Source organism: Lithobates pipiens, unplaced genomic scaffold, assembly GCF_037356315.1.
Source record: "Lithobates pipiens isolate NorthernLeopardFrog02 unplaced genomic scaffold, aLitPip1_a1.2 Scaffold_18, whole genome shotgun sequence".
Taxonomy (NCBI): domain Eukaryota; kingdom Metazoa; phylum Chordata; class Amphibia; order Anura; family Ranidae; genus Lithobates; species Lithobates pipiens.
Window position 1 is genome coordinate 585,876,930 of NW_027507758.1, and position 19,640 is coordinate 585,896,569.

The following is a 19,640-nucleotide window of genomic DNA, read 5'->3' on the forward strand; positions in this document are numbered from 1 at the left end:
TTACTATAGGCTACTCCATTGTAATGCTCGCTAATTCTTATGCAAAGGGACCTGATGGTACATCCTACATATTGTAATTTACAAACATCACATTCTATCACATAAACCACATGTTTTGTATTACAATTTATAAAGTCCTTAATAGGAAATACTTTTCTATTGTGGTATGAGGTGATAGACTTGTTGTGTTTGTTGCAATACCTACAAGTATTCAGACCACAGCTATAAGAGCCATTAATACTAAGCCAAGTTTTAGGAATGGTAGTGGGTTGATACAAAAATTGGCGACAAAGAATTTCCTAGACTCGGGGCACACTGGCAGCACAGATCACACCAATTAGAAAGCACATCTATTAGGTCCTTGTCACCATATAGGATAGGGAGATGTTTGTTAACAATATGCTTAATCTTATTAAATTCTTTAGGGAAGGTGGTGACAAAAGGAATGTTTATCCCTGTTCTTTTTAATAATTTTTGAGAACCCAATAGATTTGGAACTGGAAGCCAGAAGTAAAGAATTTCCTGCAGTAGATTTGTGTAAAGTCCTAGTATCTATAAGGCCAGTTCGACAATCACCCCTAATGCCACGTACACACAACCAGGTTTCCCGTCGGAAATAAACTCTGAAGGTTTTTCCAACGAAGTTCCGCTGAAACTGTCTTGCGTACACACGATCACACCAAAGTCCGACCGTCAAGAACACGGTGACGTACAACACATTCAACGGGACTAGAAAAAGGAAGTTCAATAGCCAGTAGCCAATAGCTTCCGTCTCGTACTTGCTTCAGAGCGTCGTTTTTGGTCCACCGGAACAGCATACAGATGAGCGGTTTTCCTGATAGGAATTGGTTCCCGTCGGAAATATTTAGAACATGTTTTATTTCTAGGTCCGTCAGAATTTTCTACGTAAAAAGTCAGATGAGGCATACACATGATCGGAATATACAATGAAAAGCTCCCGTCCAAATTTTCTGTCGGATATTCCGCTCGTGTGTGTGTGGCATTAGTGTGATATCAAGAAAGTCAATCCTAGTCTTGTTTCTCACATGATGTACCATTAAACGACACTTCAAGGATTTCAGTGTTGCTGGCTCTTCTAAGCCCTTGTGTTGTCAGATAATCCGACCGTGTGTGGGCTCCATCGGACTGTTTCCGTCTGAATATCCGACCGACAAAGTTTTAGAGCTGGGCTATAAATGTTCCCACAACATGATCCAATCGGACTTTGTCCGATCGTTTGTAGAGAATTCCAATCGGACAAAGTGCCACACATGCTCAGATCAAATTCCTAGACCAAAGCTATTGGCTACTAGCCTGAACGTAGTCTCGTCGTAACGAAATAACGTCATCATGTTCTGAACGATCGGATTTTCCGACAACTTTGTCCAACCGTGTGTAGGCAACACCAGTTCCGACGAATTTGGATGTCGGAATGTCTGACCGTGTGTACAAGGGCTTACTGTTTATGCAATAGTAAGGTGCAGAAAGAATTTTTCAAAGGATCTGACAAGCAACTTTCATGAAGCCGTTAAAGCACCCTACAGCAAAAGCCAGTCCACAGGTGCTTTTCCAATGCAGGACAAAACAGTGGGGTCACTATCCACCCTCTTTCCCTAGCAGCACATACTCATATTTCCTTCACTTCCCCACTGCTCCATTCAGTGTGTTGTATGTCTGAATACAGGGGATCAGTGCATGAATGCAGTGGTTAATTGGCCCAGCACTGTCACATAGGCGTGGGGTGAGAGTCCATAGACATGAGAAAGCTCTAGGTCCAACTTGGCCCTTACACAGGGCTTTCACTCTTCTCTCTCGGCAGTCAAATGTAGGAGCAGTAGAGTAAAGGAAGATGGATATGAACTGCTGGAGAAGGGGAGATCTTAGAGAGCCTGTCACTTTACCCTTCAATACTTCCGATTGGTTTCTACCAATGCTCTCTGCATGCTCTCTTGACATACTAAAATAACCCAAAAAGGCAATTGATGAGGGGTCACAGGACCCATCGGGCTGCCTTTATCTTTCTCTAGTCATCCAATTACTAAAAATTGTGTGAAAATGGCTCTCTGGCCAGAAGAGCTTCATGGAAAGAACCTTTCTTTATAGACTGGTGACGTAGCCTATGCTGCTTAAAATGTATCAAAAGCAAAAAAAACGTGCTTGGAGGGCTTAGAACCCCTTTTGTCTTATTACTGCTGCCCCAACTGGGGAAATTTGCCATCTCTATTTGTCCTGGTCGTCATTGTCATAGAGAAAGTAAGGGGAAATCCAAAAATGTGTCTTGTCTATGGAAGAGGAATAGAGGGAAAATCTTCTAATGAGGACCTGTACATTTGGGAGACAAAAACTCTCAACAAAATGAATGACTCAACAGAGAAAGGTAAATTCTACAGGCCAAGACTCAGCAGTCTTTTAAGGACAGTGAAGTTGACCACCTCTGTCTTAGCAGAACAATGACAGTAGCGAGGCTCAGATGACCTTCTAGACAGGCAGCTTATGTTATAACATTTGAAGACATTTTCTTTTTTTTCCTTTAATCCTTGACCAGATTTTCTCCTCTCTGATTCTTCAGGGAAGTTCAAGCTGTTGGATCAGGACCGGGATGTGCGGGAGCCTGTGCAGTATTTCAACAGTGTAGAAGAGGTGGCAAGCGTTTTTCCGGACCGAGTGTTCGTCATGGAAGCCATCACCTTCAGTGTCAAGGTCAGACGTTGAGAAGCCTGCAAGGATATGTGTGTGTGTTGAGGTGTGTGAGTCCAAGAAGAGCATGAGCAATGTGAATTGTGGTCTAATTGTCATAGCATAGGCATCTCCAAGTGTCAGCCCCAACATTTTTTTAATTTTTGGACAGAGTGGTGATGGAATGGCATCTGTGCCAGTTTTTTATGGCTATTCCCAGTTCTGTTACAATGTCCGGATCTAGGGGAATATTTGGGGGGCTGTGCTCCCCCAGAGTTCATCCATTTAGAGTTAAACATGAGCTATGGCAGTAGAATTATTGCTCTCACTCCAGTATTTGTGGCGATACATTACATGTGTGGTGCAATCACCATCTACATATGCTTGCCAGACCTACGTGTGTGTGCATTTGCATGTAAGCACAGAGGGGGACGGGGGGGGGGGGGGGGGTGGGGTGTCAGTGCTTTTATTTTTATTATCTTTATTTATTTTATTTTATTGCTATCACAAAGGTGTTAAAAAGACCATTGTGATAGCTTGTGGAGACATCAGAGGTCTATTAGACCCCTGGTGTCTCCCCTGCCTTCCAAGGCAGCTGATCACACACAGATCTGTTAGATCAGCTGCTTCCATGGCTGTAATTGCCAGAGAAAGACAGCTTTGAAACCAGAAGTGACAAAATCCTGATCACTTCCAACTTTATTTATCACAGAGGAGATCAGGGAATGAATGTTCCTTCATCTCCTCCTTGGGAAGATGACCTAACCACTTACAACGGTCCTTGGCTCCCCTGGTGGAATGGCAGAGCCAAGGAAGGGTGGCAGGAGGGAGAGGCTCCACAGTGATGTAAAAGTGATCACAGCTGCCCAGATCAAGTTTACATGAAAGCCAATTGCTGCCACTTAAAAATGGCACCAGTTTCATGGTTGCAACTGCAGCTGCAGCCAAGATCTTGGCTTAACTACTTGCTGTAATTAGCAAAGTAGCAACATCCCAGGCCTCCTTTGGTCTAATGAGAAACCCCAGGGCCAGAGATGGCTGACATCCTTCTGTATATGATGGGTTGTGAGGCATAGTGGGTGCAAGGTGGTTAAAGTTATTGGGCGCCAGACACTTCTTGAATTTAAAAGAGATTTTTATTTCTCTTAACAAACTTTGGGGGGGGGGTTAGGGCCAGGACACCATTTAGTAGTTGCAAGTTCAATTGGCAGACTCCAGACTTCAATAGGAAGACAGCCATTCAGGGAAAGGCATCCAGTAAGATGCCACATCTGCATGTGCAGGAATGCTGTCTCCTATGGCAACAGTCTTTAGCAGTTCCTAACACAAAGTGTAACAGTTCCTTTCACTTCCGATACAATCACTCCTTGTAGTTCTTCATCCCACTGAGCTCCTGGTCTCTCACTAGACCCACTGGTTCACTGGCACTGAATCCCTTGAGCTCCTCCAATCTTCATGGTGGTATCTTCCTCAAGCCTCACCCTGCCACTCTGCTAGGTCTCTAGCTTGGCACACTAGATACCTCTCAAGCTTCGCCCCACTGGCCTGCTCGGTCCCTGGCTTGACACACAAGGCTGCTCTGCAAGCGTCACCTCCGCTGGCTGGGTCCCTGGCTTGATACCCACTGAAGTTTCCAAATTCTTCACTGTCCCCGGTTGATGAGAATACTGCTCTGGTATTTGCTTCAGTTACTCACTGTGGTCTCTGGTAATTAGGCGGATGGTCCCTTACTGGCAACAGCTTTCCTTCTACCTCCAACCATGACAGGTTCTCCGGGCGGCAGAACCGTCACCTCTGGTTGGACTGCAAGCCTTAATCCCAAACCCAGCGCTGCTCTCCTGCTTCTGGATAGGCTCCAGACAGCCTAGCAGCCAGATGCCCCCGGGATAGGCCCAATCTCTGGCCTAGCAGCCTGGGGCAACATGACACACGTCCACCCAGACAGCCGTCCAGGTGGCACAGAACACAAATCACCTGACCTCATCCAAATATATAGGCTCTCCGAGCAGGCCAAGGGATCCAAGAAAACCCCTGCTCATTGGCTGAGACACCCCACAAACCCATAACCTGACCTTGTGTTGTCCTTCTCATATCTAGTACCACCAAGTTCCGGCCACCTAGTAATAGAAGAAACAATGTGCAACGAGGCCAAACTGTGAGGAGAAACTCTGCCTAAACTCCAGGGTGCTAAATCAATAAATGCCTGCACACCACTATTAAACACTTGCTGTCCAGGCTGTATATATACATACGCTGGACAGCAAGTGGTTAAAGTATGGTAATGATTCTAGCTGTACACTTAGGGGTTAATTTACTTTACCTGGAGAGTGCAAAATCTGGTGCAGTTGTGCATGGTAGCCAATCAGCTTTTAATCTCAGTCTGTTCAGTTAAAGTGATACTAAAACATTGTTTTTTAACCACTTGCCAACCAGCGGCAGAATGGCACGGCTGGGCGAAACTACGTTATGTAACGGCGCTTCGCCCTGTGGCCACCAGAGCCAATGCGATCGCTCATGATGTGACGTGAATGCGCGTGGCACACCAAGAAACACACAGATCCCAGTTCTCTGAGAGGAGAAGAGACTGATCGTGTGTTCATACAAAGTATCTGTCATCTCCCCTAGACAGTCCCATCCCCCATTCAGTTAGAACACAGAGAGGGAACACACTTAACCCCTTGATCGCCGCCTAGTGTTTAACCACTTCCCTGCCAGTGAAAATTTTACAGTAATCAGTGCATTTTTATAGCACTGATCACTGTATAAATGCCAATGGTCCAAAAAATGTGTCAAAAGTGTCCGCTGTGTCCACCATAATGTCGCAGTTCCCATAAATATCGCAGGTTGCCACCATTACTAGTAAAAAAAATTCTAATAATAAAAATGCTATAAATCTATCCCCTATTTTGTAGATGCTATACCTTTTGCTTTTTAAAAAAAAAAAATGGGGAGATTTATTATAGCAAAAAGTACAAAATATTGTTTTTTTTTTAAATTGTAGCTCTTTTTTTGTTTAAAGTGCAAAAAATAAAGACCGCAGAGATGATCAACTACCACCAAAAGAAAACTCTATTTGTGGGAAAAACAAGGACATCAATTTTGTTTGGGTGCAGCTTCCGCACGACTGCGCACTTGTCAGTTAAAGCGATGCAATGCCGAATCAAAAAAAAATGGCCTGGTCATTCAACAGCCAAATCTTCCGGGGCTGAAGCGGTTAAATAACAAACATGTTATACTTGCCTGCTCTGTGCAGTGGTTTTGCACAGAGCAGCCCAGATCTTCTTCTTTTTGGGTCTCCACCAGCACTTATAGCACATCCTCCTCAAGCAGCTGCTTGCCCTGCTTGCTCTATGCGCCAATAAGACACATAGAGCCACGGCTCACCCCCGCCCCTGTCCGCTCTCTCTCTTTATTGGCTCACTGTCTTAGCCAATGAGGAGGAAGAGTCCACATACATCCCAGGCTCTTATGAACATTACTGGATCAGAGGAAGCTCAGGTACGGATGGGGGGGGGCACTGCACACAGAAGGTTTTTTACCTTCATGCATAGAAAGTTAAAAAACCTTCAGCATTTAGAACCACTGCTGGAAGCCGATTGGTTTCTTAGCAGAGCTGCACCAGATTTTGCACTCTCCAGTTTTAGTAAATCAACCCCTTAGGGTCTATTCATAATTCACACAAGATTCAAATAAAGTTCACCAATGATAAACAAATTTTCCCAATTGGATTAAATTAGAAAAAAAAGGTGTGAATACTGGGAAAAAGCTGTGTGAATCTTATGTGAAAACATTTATACAGTATATAGACCTATTAAAAATGTCTAAACTGGTGCATAACTGGTTGCATTTTTTTAACATGTACAAGGAATTTTGCTTTCACCTAACCTCCTAGAGGTTAAAGTTTTCAATAGACACCCATTTTTGCACGTGTTTTTTATCTGTGTTTTATTGTCTTTCTAGGTGGTATCGGGGGAGTTCAGCGAGGACAGTGAGGTATATAACTTCACACTTCACACAGGAGATGAGCTGACTCTCATGGGTCAAGCAGAGATCCTGTGTGCTAAGACAGTAAAGGAAAAGTCCCGTTTCAACACCATCTTGAAGAAACTGGGCAAGACTGGCACACTGGGCAAACAGGTGAAAGGTAAAATGCCCTGTTTGATATGCATGAACCATCGAACAAATGAGAGCCTAAGCCTTCCATTCCAGTGCAAGGGAAGTTTCAGCACCAGGAGCCCGTTGGAGCTACAGATGCAGGAGGGCGAGCACACCATCCGTAGTATTATTGAGAAGGTTCGGCTGCCTGTTAACGTCATAGTGCCTACTCGCCCTCCTCGCAACCCCTATGACCATCACATTATCCGTGAAGGTCATCGGTACAAGCTGGTCAGTATTATCTCCAAAACTGTTGTTCTTTGTTGTCTTCTACGTAAGGAAGAGGTCAACCCCTTCCATTTCTTGCTGCTCACAGATATGCCCCGTTTTTCTCTCCCCGAGGGTCTACTTTGTGGAGATCCCCATTTTGACAAGTTGGTAAAAGACTGTGCTCTTTACTGCCAGGAACAGAAGTTCAACCCGGATGAGTATTCCAAGGCTGTTCGAGAGACAAAGACTGATTTTGCTGAGGAATGCGCCAGCCCGCGTAAGATACGGGTTTGCTTGCAGGGTTTCTCAGCCAGCTCAATAAACTACACCCGTGAAGAGCTGACTCAGGGCCTACAACGCTTATCCTTGTGTGTTTACAGCGGGACTATCTCCAATGATACCAGTCCCCAGGATTGTCGAGAGGGCCTACACCAGGGACTGGGATCCTCATCTGACAACTCAGACTTAGATCGGGAGTATATGACACCAGATTGGGTGGAACATGATTTTAGGACTCAGGATCAGTTAGAGATACCCTATGAAGAACTTTGGACAAACCAGAATGTGGAAAATTACTCTGAGCCCAGCAGCAAGCCTGTTGGGCTAGAGAGTGGCAACAAGACCCAACAGGACCTTATCTCCTTTGTGACCTCCCCATCTCCTCTTGAGAACAAGTCGTGTTCACCTCCTCCACCAGCCTTAGCTATTAATGAAGTAAAGACAGAAGCACCTCCACCGGTGCCCCCAAAATCCGAAGCAGTAAGTACAGAATCCTTTTTCTTCCAAGTCTTATACCCCAGGCATGGAATTTTGATAGATGTTTGATATATATTTCACATACATTTACTAACCAACTTCTTTTTGTAGTAATGCACCTGTGCTAAAGGACATGCCTTCAGAGAATCATTTCAAGGCTACCAACCAGATATTATTTTGGAAAAAAAAAAAAATATGGACAAACCCTATGATGTAGTAAAAAAGGAAAGTAATTAGGTTTAGTTAAAAACATGGAGTGATTAATATGCTTTTGATTAGTAGCTTCCACCAGAAAAATCAACAATTACTGCAAAGGAGACCCAGGGCAGTCAGTAGAGTTGTCACTATAAAAGAAGTGGTAAATCCTCCAATGGGGACACTTGTTCTGGTAACAACTGTCTCAGATGGTATATCCCCTTAAGCCTGGTACACACAGTGAGATTATCAGACGAATAATCGTCCTTTCTTTTCTTTGTTTTTTTGCATGCTAGTCTCCATATTGAAAATGAAGAGGTTAATAAAGTTTCGAAAATTCTCGTACGACAGAATGAAAATTCAGAAGTGATGTAATGAATTAGAACAAATAAAGACGATCAGCTGCACTCCCACACTATGCAATGTTAGCTTTTATTAGAGTAATAAAATCATACGGACATGGGCACAGGAGATGACAACGCATTTCACTCGGAGATCGTGCTTTATCAAAACCACGTGGAAATGCCATTAATCCCCCAGTATATATGGAGATAAATTTCAAGGAACACAAATGTGTCCAATTTCCTAATTGCACTTCCTGTTTTCCATCTCAACATAGATGTTCAGAGTCTAGCAAATCTTTAATAAATGAATTCAGGTGATACAAAAGTGTATATACAAAAGTAGAAAAAATATATCTAAAAAACAGAGCATATAGCATAGTACCAATTACCAATTATCATTCCAGAATCCTAAACAAACTTTAAAGAAACTTTTAAAAACAAGAAATAGTACAGCAACAGATAAATGCAGAAAATATTGATCATATAGACACCAACTAGATAAATATGAACGGGAGTCTAAAAATAGATATCTCTTTATAATGGTTTTTACCACTAATCATATAGACAGATAATATATAAATCCATTTCAGAACCATAGAAAAAAAAGGATGTGTAAAATGTAAATCCATGTCCAATGTGTCAATGCCAATAGTTCCACAATATATCAAATAATTAAACAAAATTATGTATTTAGGATAGTAGTAAGAAGAGCCGGCTACGGCTAGCTACGCCTAAGGCTTTTGCTGAAACGCGTCAGTTTATTGTTTTACTGTCACTCTGATGTACCAATAAACGACACTTCAAGGATTACAGTGTTGCCGGCTCTTCTTACTACTATTGCATTGGAGTGTGTTGAGACACATTGAGCCTTGGCACCTGTGAGTGGACCTGGTGTATGGATTGAGTTGTCCCTGCAGAGAGTGCTGTTACTTTTCTTCTTTTCCATGCTGATGTATTTAAGATGACAAAAAAGAGCTAGGTAACACAATAAGGACACAAAGATGCATATACCGTACATATCCATAAGGAAGAGAAGTAGACAGATTATACTGAGGCTTACAACACATGACTCTCATCATAATTGCTGTGTAATTCATATGAATGTCTCTACATATGTCCCCACCCATATCATAATATAGGCATGAACATCTGTAGTGCACACAAATGTCTCTACAAATGTCCCCACCCACATCGCTATACAGGCATGAACAAACAGTGCACATGAATATCTCTACATATGTCCCCACCCATACCGTTATATGGGCATGAAAACATATAATGCACATGACCACATAATGCATGTAAATAGAGTAGGTAACCATACCCCCCACTATGTCTGTTTCTCTAAAGAAAAGGGGTAGGGGGTGGACACTGCAAACATAATAGAAATGCCCCTATGCACACAGACAGATATAGTATACCATGTGAATACCTTTCTAGTTAGTCATAAAAATGGGTGAGATCCCACTCAAAGTTTAAGCCTCTTGTAAACTAAATATCCAAAAAAAAACTCACGTTTACATAGAATTCCAAACCTAATACCCCCTTTTCTAGGTGTTATGATTTTCTCTATACCCTGTATCTGTATCAATGAGGTATCTCCATTATGGGCATCATTGAAATGTCTAGCTACATTAGTGCCCCGCTCTTTCTCAGTGTCACAAATATGATAATTCAACCGGTCTCTTAACCTTCTTGTGGTACGACCTACATATTGAATATTACACGTTCTGCATGTTTTTAAATAAGCCACATATCTGGTGTTACAATTAATATATGTGCTAGTTCACTAACGGTGGAAGAAAAATTATCACCCTTTATGACGCGTGGACAACACAGTCATATGTTGGCTCTACGTCTGTAGTTTCCAACATAGTCAAGCCATGTCCTCCTTGAGGTGTGGGAACAAATTTCACTTGGTGATAATTTATTGTTCAAAGATGGAGCCCGTCGAGACACCGTTTTTATTCCCCTTGATAGTATTTTGGCATATACATTATCCTTATACATGGGGATGTGTCTCTCAATAATTCTCTTAATTTTATCAAATTCCAAACTGTAACGGGTTGAAAAAAACTGTGTACCAAACTTGTGTCCTCTACGTTTTTTATCTAGTAAAACTGATTCCCTATCCATGGTATCAACGATACCAACTACTCTCTGAATAGTGCCTAAACCATATCCTTGTGAGAAAGATCTCTTATCCATTAGTTTTTTCTCCTCCTCATAATTAGGATTCTCACTGCATATTCTCCTCAATCTGATGAATTGCCCCAAAGGTATGCCCCGGGTGACTTGTTTGGGGTGTCCAGAACTCTCATGAAGCAATGTGTTGCTAGAAAGGAGTTTTCTTTATGAGAAAGCAACACATCCAGAAATGGAATAAACACTTTTGCCGGGCGGCACAGTGGTGTAGTGGTTAGCACTCTCACCTAGCAGTAAAAAGGATTGCTGGTTCAAATCCCAACCACGACACTACCTGCCTGGAGTTTGCATGTTCTCCCTGTGCCTGCGTGGGTTTCTTCTGGGTACTCCAGTTTCCTCCCACACTCCAAAGACATGCAGGTAAGTTAATTGGCTTCTGTCCAAGATTGGCCTTAGTATATGAGTGGGGACCTTGGATTGTGGGCTCCTTGATGGTAGGGACCAATGTGAGTGTGCAATGTACGGGAATAGGGGTAGACACTCACTCAGGTTGAACTGGATGGACTGGTGTCTTTATTCAACCTTACTAACTATGAAACTATGAAACTATATGCCCCGTGAAGCACAAATTCAAATTATTATCATTCAGATACATCAAAAATCTGTTAAAATCTTTCATGCCTCATGAGCAGATGAACACCAGATCGACAATGTACTGACGGTACATCTTAATGGATGGACGAAACGGATTACCATCTCCAAAGATGCGGAACCCTCTCCCACCAACCCATTATACAGGTTGGCAAGAGACGGTGAAATTCGTGCCCCCATCACGGCTCCGCATCTCTGGAGATAAAAGCCACCATCAAAGGAAAATAAATGATGGATCAGCAAATAGTCCAGGCACTCCAAAATGAATTCTGTGTGTACTGGAGAATATTTGCTGTATAGATCTAAGAAAAAACTCACTGCTTGCATTCCCAGACCATGTGGAATGGGTGAATACAAGCTGGATACATCACACACAATCCATACATTCCATGGTTCCCATGTCATATAATTGTCAACATTGAGAAGTTGTTTAGTATCTCTAATGCCACGTACACACGATCATACTATCCGGTGGACCAGAGTCCACCGGACAATCCGCCTGTGCGTAGGCTCCGGCGGACTTAGAAAGAAGTTTTGACTCAAAATTGTCCGCCGGACTCGGCAGTCCAGCGGACAATCTGGCCGTCTGTGTGCTAGTCTGCCGGACTTTCCCACACACGCAGAGAAATGTCCGTTCATTTTGAATGCTGCTCCAGGTAGACGGGACTAGTACAGGAAGTGAATGTCACCGCCTCCATTGGCGAGATTGACACGTCGCTGGCCCCGTCAGCTGGTATGGATTTAAAGGGGAAGCCCTAAGCCGAAAAACGGCGTGGGGGCCCCCCCAAAGTCCATATCAGACCCTTATCCGAGCATCCCTTATCCAACATGGGGGGTGCTTTGGGGAAGGGGACCTGTGTGGCCCCCCACCCCAAAGCACCTTGTCCCCATGTTGATGAGGACAAGGGCCTCTTCCCGAGAACCCTGGCTGGTGGTTGTAATAAGGGGGCCCCCAGATACCGGCCCCCCACCCTATGTTGTTGGGGTCTGCGGACGGGGGGCTTAACAGAATCCGGGAGCCCCCTTTAATAAGGGGGCCCCCAGATACCGCCCCCCCCACCCTATGTGAATGAGTATTGGGGTACTATGTACCCCTACCCATTCACCTGGTGAAAAAAGTGTAAAGAAAAAAACACAACACATATTTTTAAAATAATTTATTGCACAGCTCCGGTGGTCTTCAGTCTTGGGGGGTCTTCTCGCCGGACTCCTCCGCTATCTTCTGCTAGCTCTTTTGCTAGCGGAGGAGCCCGTCTTTCTTCTACGTCGCCACTGCCGTCCGGGAGTCCTCTTCCGACTTCGGGGGTCTTGTCCTCCTCTTCGATTCTTCTTGCCGGGCCTCCGCTTTCTTCTTCTTTTACTAGCGTTGGCCCGGTCTTCTGTCACCGCTGTCACCACCACCTTCTCTTCTTCTTCCTTGAGATGTTGACTTGACGCTTTCTCTGGCCGCAATGACAGGGACGCGTTGCGCTGCGACTTATATAGGGACAATGGGCAGGGTCACTGGGCGATGTCACATGGTGACCCCGCCCCGTAATTATGTCACAGTCCCAGCATCCTCCGGGACTGTGACATCATAAGGGGCGTGGTCACCATGTGACATCACCCAGTGACCCCACCCATTGTCCCTATATAAGTCGCCACACAACGCGTCCTTGTCATTACAGCCAGAGAGAGTGTTAAGTCAACATCTCAGGGAAGAAGAAGAGAAGGCGTCAGCGGCGACAGAAGACCGGGCCACCGCTAGTAAAAGCTGGAGGGAGAAAGCGGAGGCCCGGCAAGAAGAACCGAAGAGGGGGACAAGATCCCCGAAGTCAGAAGAAGACCCCCGGACGGCGGTGGCGCTGAAGAAGAAAGCCGGGCTCCTCCGCTAGTAAAAGAGCTAGCAGAAGATAGCGGAGGAGTCCGGCGAGAAGACTCCCCAAGACGGAAGACCACCGGAGCTGTGCAATAAATTATTTTAAAATCATGTGTTATGTTTTTTTCTTTACACTTTTTTTCACCAGGTGAAAGGGTAGGGGTACATGATACCCCCAATACTCATTCACATAGGATGGGGGGGCCGGTATCTGGGGGCCCCCTTATTAAACGGGGCTCCCGGATTCTGTTAAGCCCCCCGTCCGCAGACCCCGACAACCAATGGCCAGGGTTGTCAGGATGAGGCCCTTGTCCTCGTCAACATGGGGACAAGGTGCTTTGGGGTGGGGGGCCGCAGCGCCCCCTTGCCCAAAGCACCCCCCCATGTTGAGGGCACACAACCTGGTACGGCTCAGGGGGGGGGGGGGCGCTCGCTCGTCCCCACCCCCTTTCCTGACCGGCCAGGCTACGTGCTTGGATAATAATCCGATAAGGACTTTGGGGGGGACCCCCACGCCGTTTTTTCGGCGTAGGGCTTCTCCTTTAAGTCCATACCAGGTGACGGGGCTAGTGACGTGTCAATCTCCTTTGCTAGTCCCATCTACCTGGAGCCGCGTTCAAAATGAACGGTGGTTTGTCCGCCGGATAGTCCGATCGTGTGTCCGCGGCATAAGATAACTAGGGAGAGTTTTGAGCAGTGACTGTAATAAATTGTATAGTATTTTCGAATGAAAACTGTGCTGATTAAACAAAAATCGTATGATCTGGTATCGTATGAGAATATTTTTTATGCTTGTCCCTTTGGATAATTTCAACTGAACTGTCATGATCGGCTCTCAAAAGCTGTGTACTGACGAGCAGATTATGGCATGATCGCTTTGAAAGCGGTATCTTTCGTAAGATTTTCTGTTTGTGTGTACTAGGCTTTACTATACTCCTGATGTGTCTACATGGCAGCAAGCGAACAAAAATCCTCCCAATGGGACACTGGGATTTCTTTATATCCTGCGCTATATTTATTCTTGTTTTGTATTCTGTGCTTTTATTTTTGTCCTGTAGGTAAAGCATGAATGTCGTCTTCTAAATGCCCTACCAGTGCCCCCACGGGATGGCCGGCTCTTCTCCTCATCATCCAGCCCTCCTGTTCCACCACGGCTTCCAAAAGTCCAACTATCCCATACACAGTCACCCAGTCCCAGCCTTTCCTACTACTCATCTGGGCTGCATGACATGTAAGTAACTACTGGCCTGCCAAATAAAACTGTGCTGTTATAGCTTTAGGAGGACCAGCCATGACTGAGATTAGGATAAAACCGTAATGTTTATTCTAAAGGTAAATGCAATTCTCCAGGCTTATTTATGAAAAAAAAATATTGCATCATTATTTTGATTTTGTCTGGGCATGACTCATGACGCTGAGATATGATACAATATCATACGATACAATAAACTGAGAATATTAGTGCCACATGAGATTAAAACAAATTATCAGTATCGGGGAGTACTTGAAAAAAGTATTGGTACTTGTACTCGGTCTTAAAAAAGTGGTATCAGTGCAACCCTTGTAGTGAGTGTACAGCTGTATAGCAGTGTAAATTTGCTGTCCCCTCAAAATAACTCAATACACAGCCATTAATGTCTAAACCGCTGGCAACAAAAGTGAGTACACCCCTAAGTGAAAATGTCCAAATTGGGCCCAAAGTGTCAATATTTTGTGTGGCCACCATTATTTTCCAGCACTGCCTTAACCCTATTGGGCATGACGCTCACCAGAGCTTCACAGGTTTCCACTGGAGTCCTCTTCCACTCCTCCATGACGACATCACAGAGCTGGTGGATGTTAGAGACCTTGCGCTACTCCACCTTGTGTTTTAAAGCGGGAGTCCACCGGGACTCCGCGTTTTTTTTTTTTTTTAAAGCCAGCAGCTACAAATACTGCAGCTGCTGGCTTTTAAAATAGTGACACTTACCTGTCCAGCGCGCCCGCAATGTCGGCACCCGAAGCCGATCGCTAGGTCGTCTGTCGGGTCCTGCCGCCGCCATCTTGGGTATGGGAATCAGGAAATGGAGCCTTTCGGCTTCATTTCCCGGTTCCCTACTGCGCATGCGCGAGCCGCGCTGCGCAATGAGGACGGTCCCCGCTGCCTCTGGGAGCTGTGTGTTTCCCAGCAGGCAGCGGGGCACTTGCTGAAGGGGACGGGCGCTTGCGGAAAGGGGCGTAACGTACGCCCCTTTCCGCAGAGAGCTAGCCCGGAAGTGGGTGCAGTTACCTGGATTATCCAGGTAACTGCACCCCCCTCCCCCCTGAAAGGTGCCAATTGTGGCGCCGGAGGGGGGGAGGAATCCGATGAGCGGAAGGTCCATTTTAGGGTGGACCTCCGCTTTAAGATGCCCCACAGATGCTCAATAGGGTTTAGGTCTGGAGACATGCTTGGCCGGTCCATAACCTTTACCCTCAGCTTCCTTAGCAAGGCAGTGGTCTTCTTAGAAGTGTGTTGGAATACTGCCCTGTGGCTCAGTCTCCAAAGGGAGGGGATCATGCTCTGCTTCAGTATGTCACAGTACATGTTGGCATTCATGGTTCTCTCAATGAACTGTAGTTCCCCAGCATGGCCGTATTTAATGTGGGGCAAAGGGGGCAGTTGCACAGGGCCTAATCATTGTTGGGGGGCCCCAAAAGCAACTGCTCCTTGAGCCCACACTGCCTGCAAATATTTATCCCATGTAGCGGGTGTATATATGTAGTGGGCTGTATATGCCGGAGCCTGCTCATCCCTATGTCAGTCACTAGCGGCTGTTACAGGAAATGAGGCAGAATGGCTCAGTGTTCTCCCCCACTCGCCCGGCCCCTTCTCCGGTCACAGTCTGTGTTCCCCCCTCTCGCCCCCCTTCTGTGGTCACAGTCAGTGTTCCCATCGCTCGTCCCGCCCCTTCTCTGGTCATGATCAGTTTTCCCTGCCCCCGCCATTTCTCTGCTCAGCAGGGCTAAGATGAAAGACACAGAACGGGCTGTGATTGTTCTCCTTCACCCTTCTGTCAGCAGCAGAGGGGGATGGATTGATAAAGCAGCGGCTGGACAGGAGCAGCTTACAAAGGGGGACACTGTGAATGAGTTACAGGAGACAGTGTGCAGTAACTTCTAGCAACCAATGGGTGAGTAGTGATGATGTGCAGTAACTTCTAGCAACCCAATTAGTAAGCGGTAATGGTGTGCAGTAACCTCTAGCAACCCAATCAGTGAACGGTGATGGTGTGCAGTAATCTTCAGCAACCCAATCAGTGAGTGGTAAGGGTGTGCACTGTGCAGTAACCTCTAACAGCCCAATCAGTGAGCGATTATGGTGTGCAGTAACCTCTAGCAACCCAATCAGTGAGCGGTAAGGGTGTGCACTGTGCAGTAACCTCTAGCAATCCAATCAGTGAGCGGTAATGGTGTACCGTAACCTTTAGCAACCCAATCAGTGAGGGGTAATGGTGTGCAATAACCTCTAGCAATCCAATCAGTGAGTGGCGATGGTGTGCAGTAACGTCTAGCAACCCAATCAGTGAGTGGCGATGGTGTGCAGTAACGTCTAGCAACCCAATCAGTGAGCAGTAATGTGTGCAGTAACGTCTAGCAACCCAATCAGTGAGCAGTAATGGTGTGCAGTAACCTGTAGCAACCAAGCAACTGTTGTAATCTCTGGCAACCAATCAGTGAGTGGTAAGGATGAGCTGTAATCTCTGGCAACCAATTTCACTTGCTGCATGATCTGCTGCAGTAAACTGATTTTGAGCCAACCTGCTATTCTTTTGTACATCTCAGAATGTAGGGGGCCCCCCCAAAAATGTTTGCCCAGGGCCCAATCAATATTAAAGACGGTCCTGCTCTCCAGTGCCGGCAGCACTCATGCAGCCCCAGACCATGACACTCCCACCACCACGCTTCACTGTAGGCAAGACACACTTGTCTTTGTACTCCTCAAGTTTATCTTGGTATCATCAGACCACAAGACATGGCTCCAGTAATCCGTGTCCTTAGTCTGCTTGTCTTCAGCAAACTATTTGTGGGCTTTCTTGTGTGTCGTCTTTAGAAGTGGCTTCCTTCTGGGACGACAGCAATGCAGACCAATTTGAGGCAGCGTGCTGCGTATGGTCTGAGCACTGACAGGCTGACCCCCCCCACCCCTTCCATCTCTCCATTAATGCTCATGTGCACTCATATGTCTATTTCCCAAAGACAACCTCTGGATATGATGCTGGGGACGTGCACTCAACTTCTTTGGTTGACCATGGCAAGGCCTGTTTTGAGTGGAACCTGTCATTCAGTTTATTTATTGTAGTCTTGTTGTTTTTACTGTACTTTTTTCACTATTTTTTCAATTATAAATAAAAATAATCATGCAGCTATTGAGAAGGCCAGTTTAGGTCCAGTATAGTTGAATGGATCTTGTGTAACCCTCAAGAATCATTTAAAGCCTATTGCACCCTTAAAAAAAAAAAGAAAAGAAAACACAAAAAACACCTAATTTCACTTTCCCCATTGACTTCAACACATTTCCAACAAAATGGTTGTCTTTTAAAGACAACTTTCGATTTTGACATTTTTGGGGACATAAAAAAGCTGAAATGTGCTCATGACTAAAAAGAGGAGATGTAAAATAAATCTCTTCCTGTATGGATCATAAAACATCCAATACATAGATACGCTATATTGTCAAAAGTATTGGGACACCTGCCTTTACACGTGCATAAACTTTAATGGCCCACCCTCTGCAGCTATAACAGCTTCAACTTAATTTCAAAGGTGTTCTGTCATGTTGAGGTCAGGACTCTGTCCAGGCCAGTCAAGTTCCTCAACCCCAATTTATTCATGTGTTTATGGACCTTGCTTTGTGCACTGGTCCAAATCATTTGGTGGAGGGGGGATAATGGTGTGGGGTTGTTTTTCAGGGGTTTTGTTTGGCCCCTTAGTTCCAGTGAAGGGAACTCTTAAGGTGTCAGCATACCAAGACATTTTGGACAAGTTTGTGCTCCCAACTTTGTGGTAAAAGTTTAGGGATGGCCCCTTCCTTTTCCAACATGACTGAGCAACAGTGCACAAAGCAGGTCCATAAGGACATGGATGAGCAAACCTTTGGGATGACTTAGAGCGGAGACTGCGAGCCAGGCCTTCCTGTCCAAAATCAGTGTCTGACCTCACAAATGCGCTTCTGGAAGTATGGTCAAAGATTCCCAAAGTAAACCCTACAGACTAAGACTGGGATGCCATTAAAGTTCATGTGCGTGTAATGGCAGATGTCCTAATACTTTTCACAATATAGTGCTTCTCCGAAAATATTGGTTGGAGGCATATTTTCCTGTCCTGGTACAAGGAAGTGAATTACGAGGACCTAAAGCAACAATCATCTGATAGTGACACTGGCACACTGAGCAGTTATACAAACAGATGGGAACCACCCCAAACTATAACTGGCTTTTGCAACATGGAGCACATGGAAGGGCAACGCATTTCAAAAATGAACGCAATTTCCTCGCTCACTTACCAGCCAGCCTGCAACAAACTGAAATGACACTGTCCTACAATAAAGAACCCTCTACGCAGTTTAAGGTTAAACCTTTTTTTCTTCTAACTTTAATGAGTGGCCATGTGTCTTATTAACCACTTCAGCCCCGGACCATTTTGCTGGCCAAAGACCAGACCACTTTTTGCGATTCGGCAATTGCGCGGTCATGCGACGTGGCTCCCAAACAAAATTCACGTCCTTTTTTTCCCCACAAATAGAGCTTTCTTTTGGTGGTATTTGATCACCCCTGTGGTTTTTATTTTTTGCGCTATAAACCAAAATAGAGCAACAATTTTGAAAAAAAATCATAATTTTTTACTTTTTGTTATAATAAATATCCCCCAAAAACATATAAAAAAACACTTTTTTCCCTCAGTTTAAGCTGATACCTATTCTTCTACATATTTTTGGTAAAAAAATCGCAATAAGCGATTATTGATTGGTTTGCGCAAAAGTTATAGCGTTTACAAAATAGGGGATAGTTTTATGGCATTTTTATTAATCTTTTTTTTTTTTTACTAGTAATGGCGGTGATCAGCGATTTTTATTGTGACTGCGACATTATGGTGGACACATTGGACATTTTTTACATGTTTTTGGGACCATTGTCATTTATACAGCAATCACTGCTATATAAATGCAGTGATTCCTGTGTAAATGACACTGGCAGTGAAGGGGTTAACCAGTGGGTGGCAGTGTAGGGGTTAAGTGTTCCTAGGGGTGTGTTACTAACTGTTGGGGGCTGAGCTTTCTTTTAGTGAACACTGATCTCTGCTCTAATCACATGGAGCAGAGATCAGCATCACTAGTTACAGTGGTGTGAAAAAGTGTTTGCCCCCTTCCTCATTTCCTGTTCCTTTGCATGTTTGTCACACTTAAGTGTTTCGGAACATCAAACCAATTTAAACAATAGTCAAGGACAACACAAGTAAACACAAAATGCAATTTGTAAATGAAGGTGTTTATTATTAAAGGTGAAAAAAAATCCAAACCATCATGGCCCTGTGTGAAAAAGTGATTGCCCCCTAAACCTAATAACTGGTTGGGCCACACTTAGCAGCAACAACTGCAACCAAGCGTTTGCGATAACGTGCAATGAGGCTTT

General features: G+C 44.8%; 1 protein-coding gene across 2 annotated transcripts in view; it reads left to right on the plus strand.

The window, feature by feature from the left end:
- The window catches only part of GAREM2 (GRB2 associated regulator of MAPK1 subtype 2), a 195,887-nt gene that overhangs the window by 168,793 nt on the left and 7,454 nt on the right, over positions 1–19,640 (plus strand). The window contains exons 3-5 of one of the 2 annotated variants that reach the window (XM_077489140.1): positions 2,570–2,700; positions 6,637–7,800; positions 14,049–14,221. In XM_077489140.1, coding sequence (XP_077345266.1) covers positions 2,570–2,700; positions 6,637–7,800; positions 14,049–14,221 — 1,468 coding nt within the window. Of the gene's footprint in view, positions 1–2,569; positions 2,744–6,636; positions 7,801–14,048; positions 14,222–19,640 lie in introns of those variants that run through there. The other variant, XM_077489141.1, reaches the window with a different exon arrangement.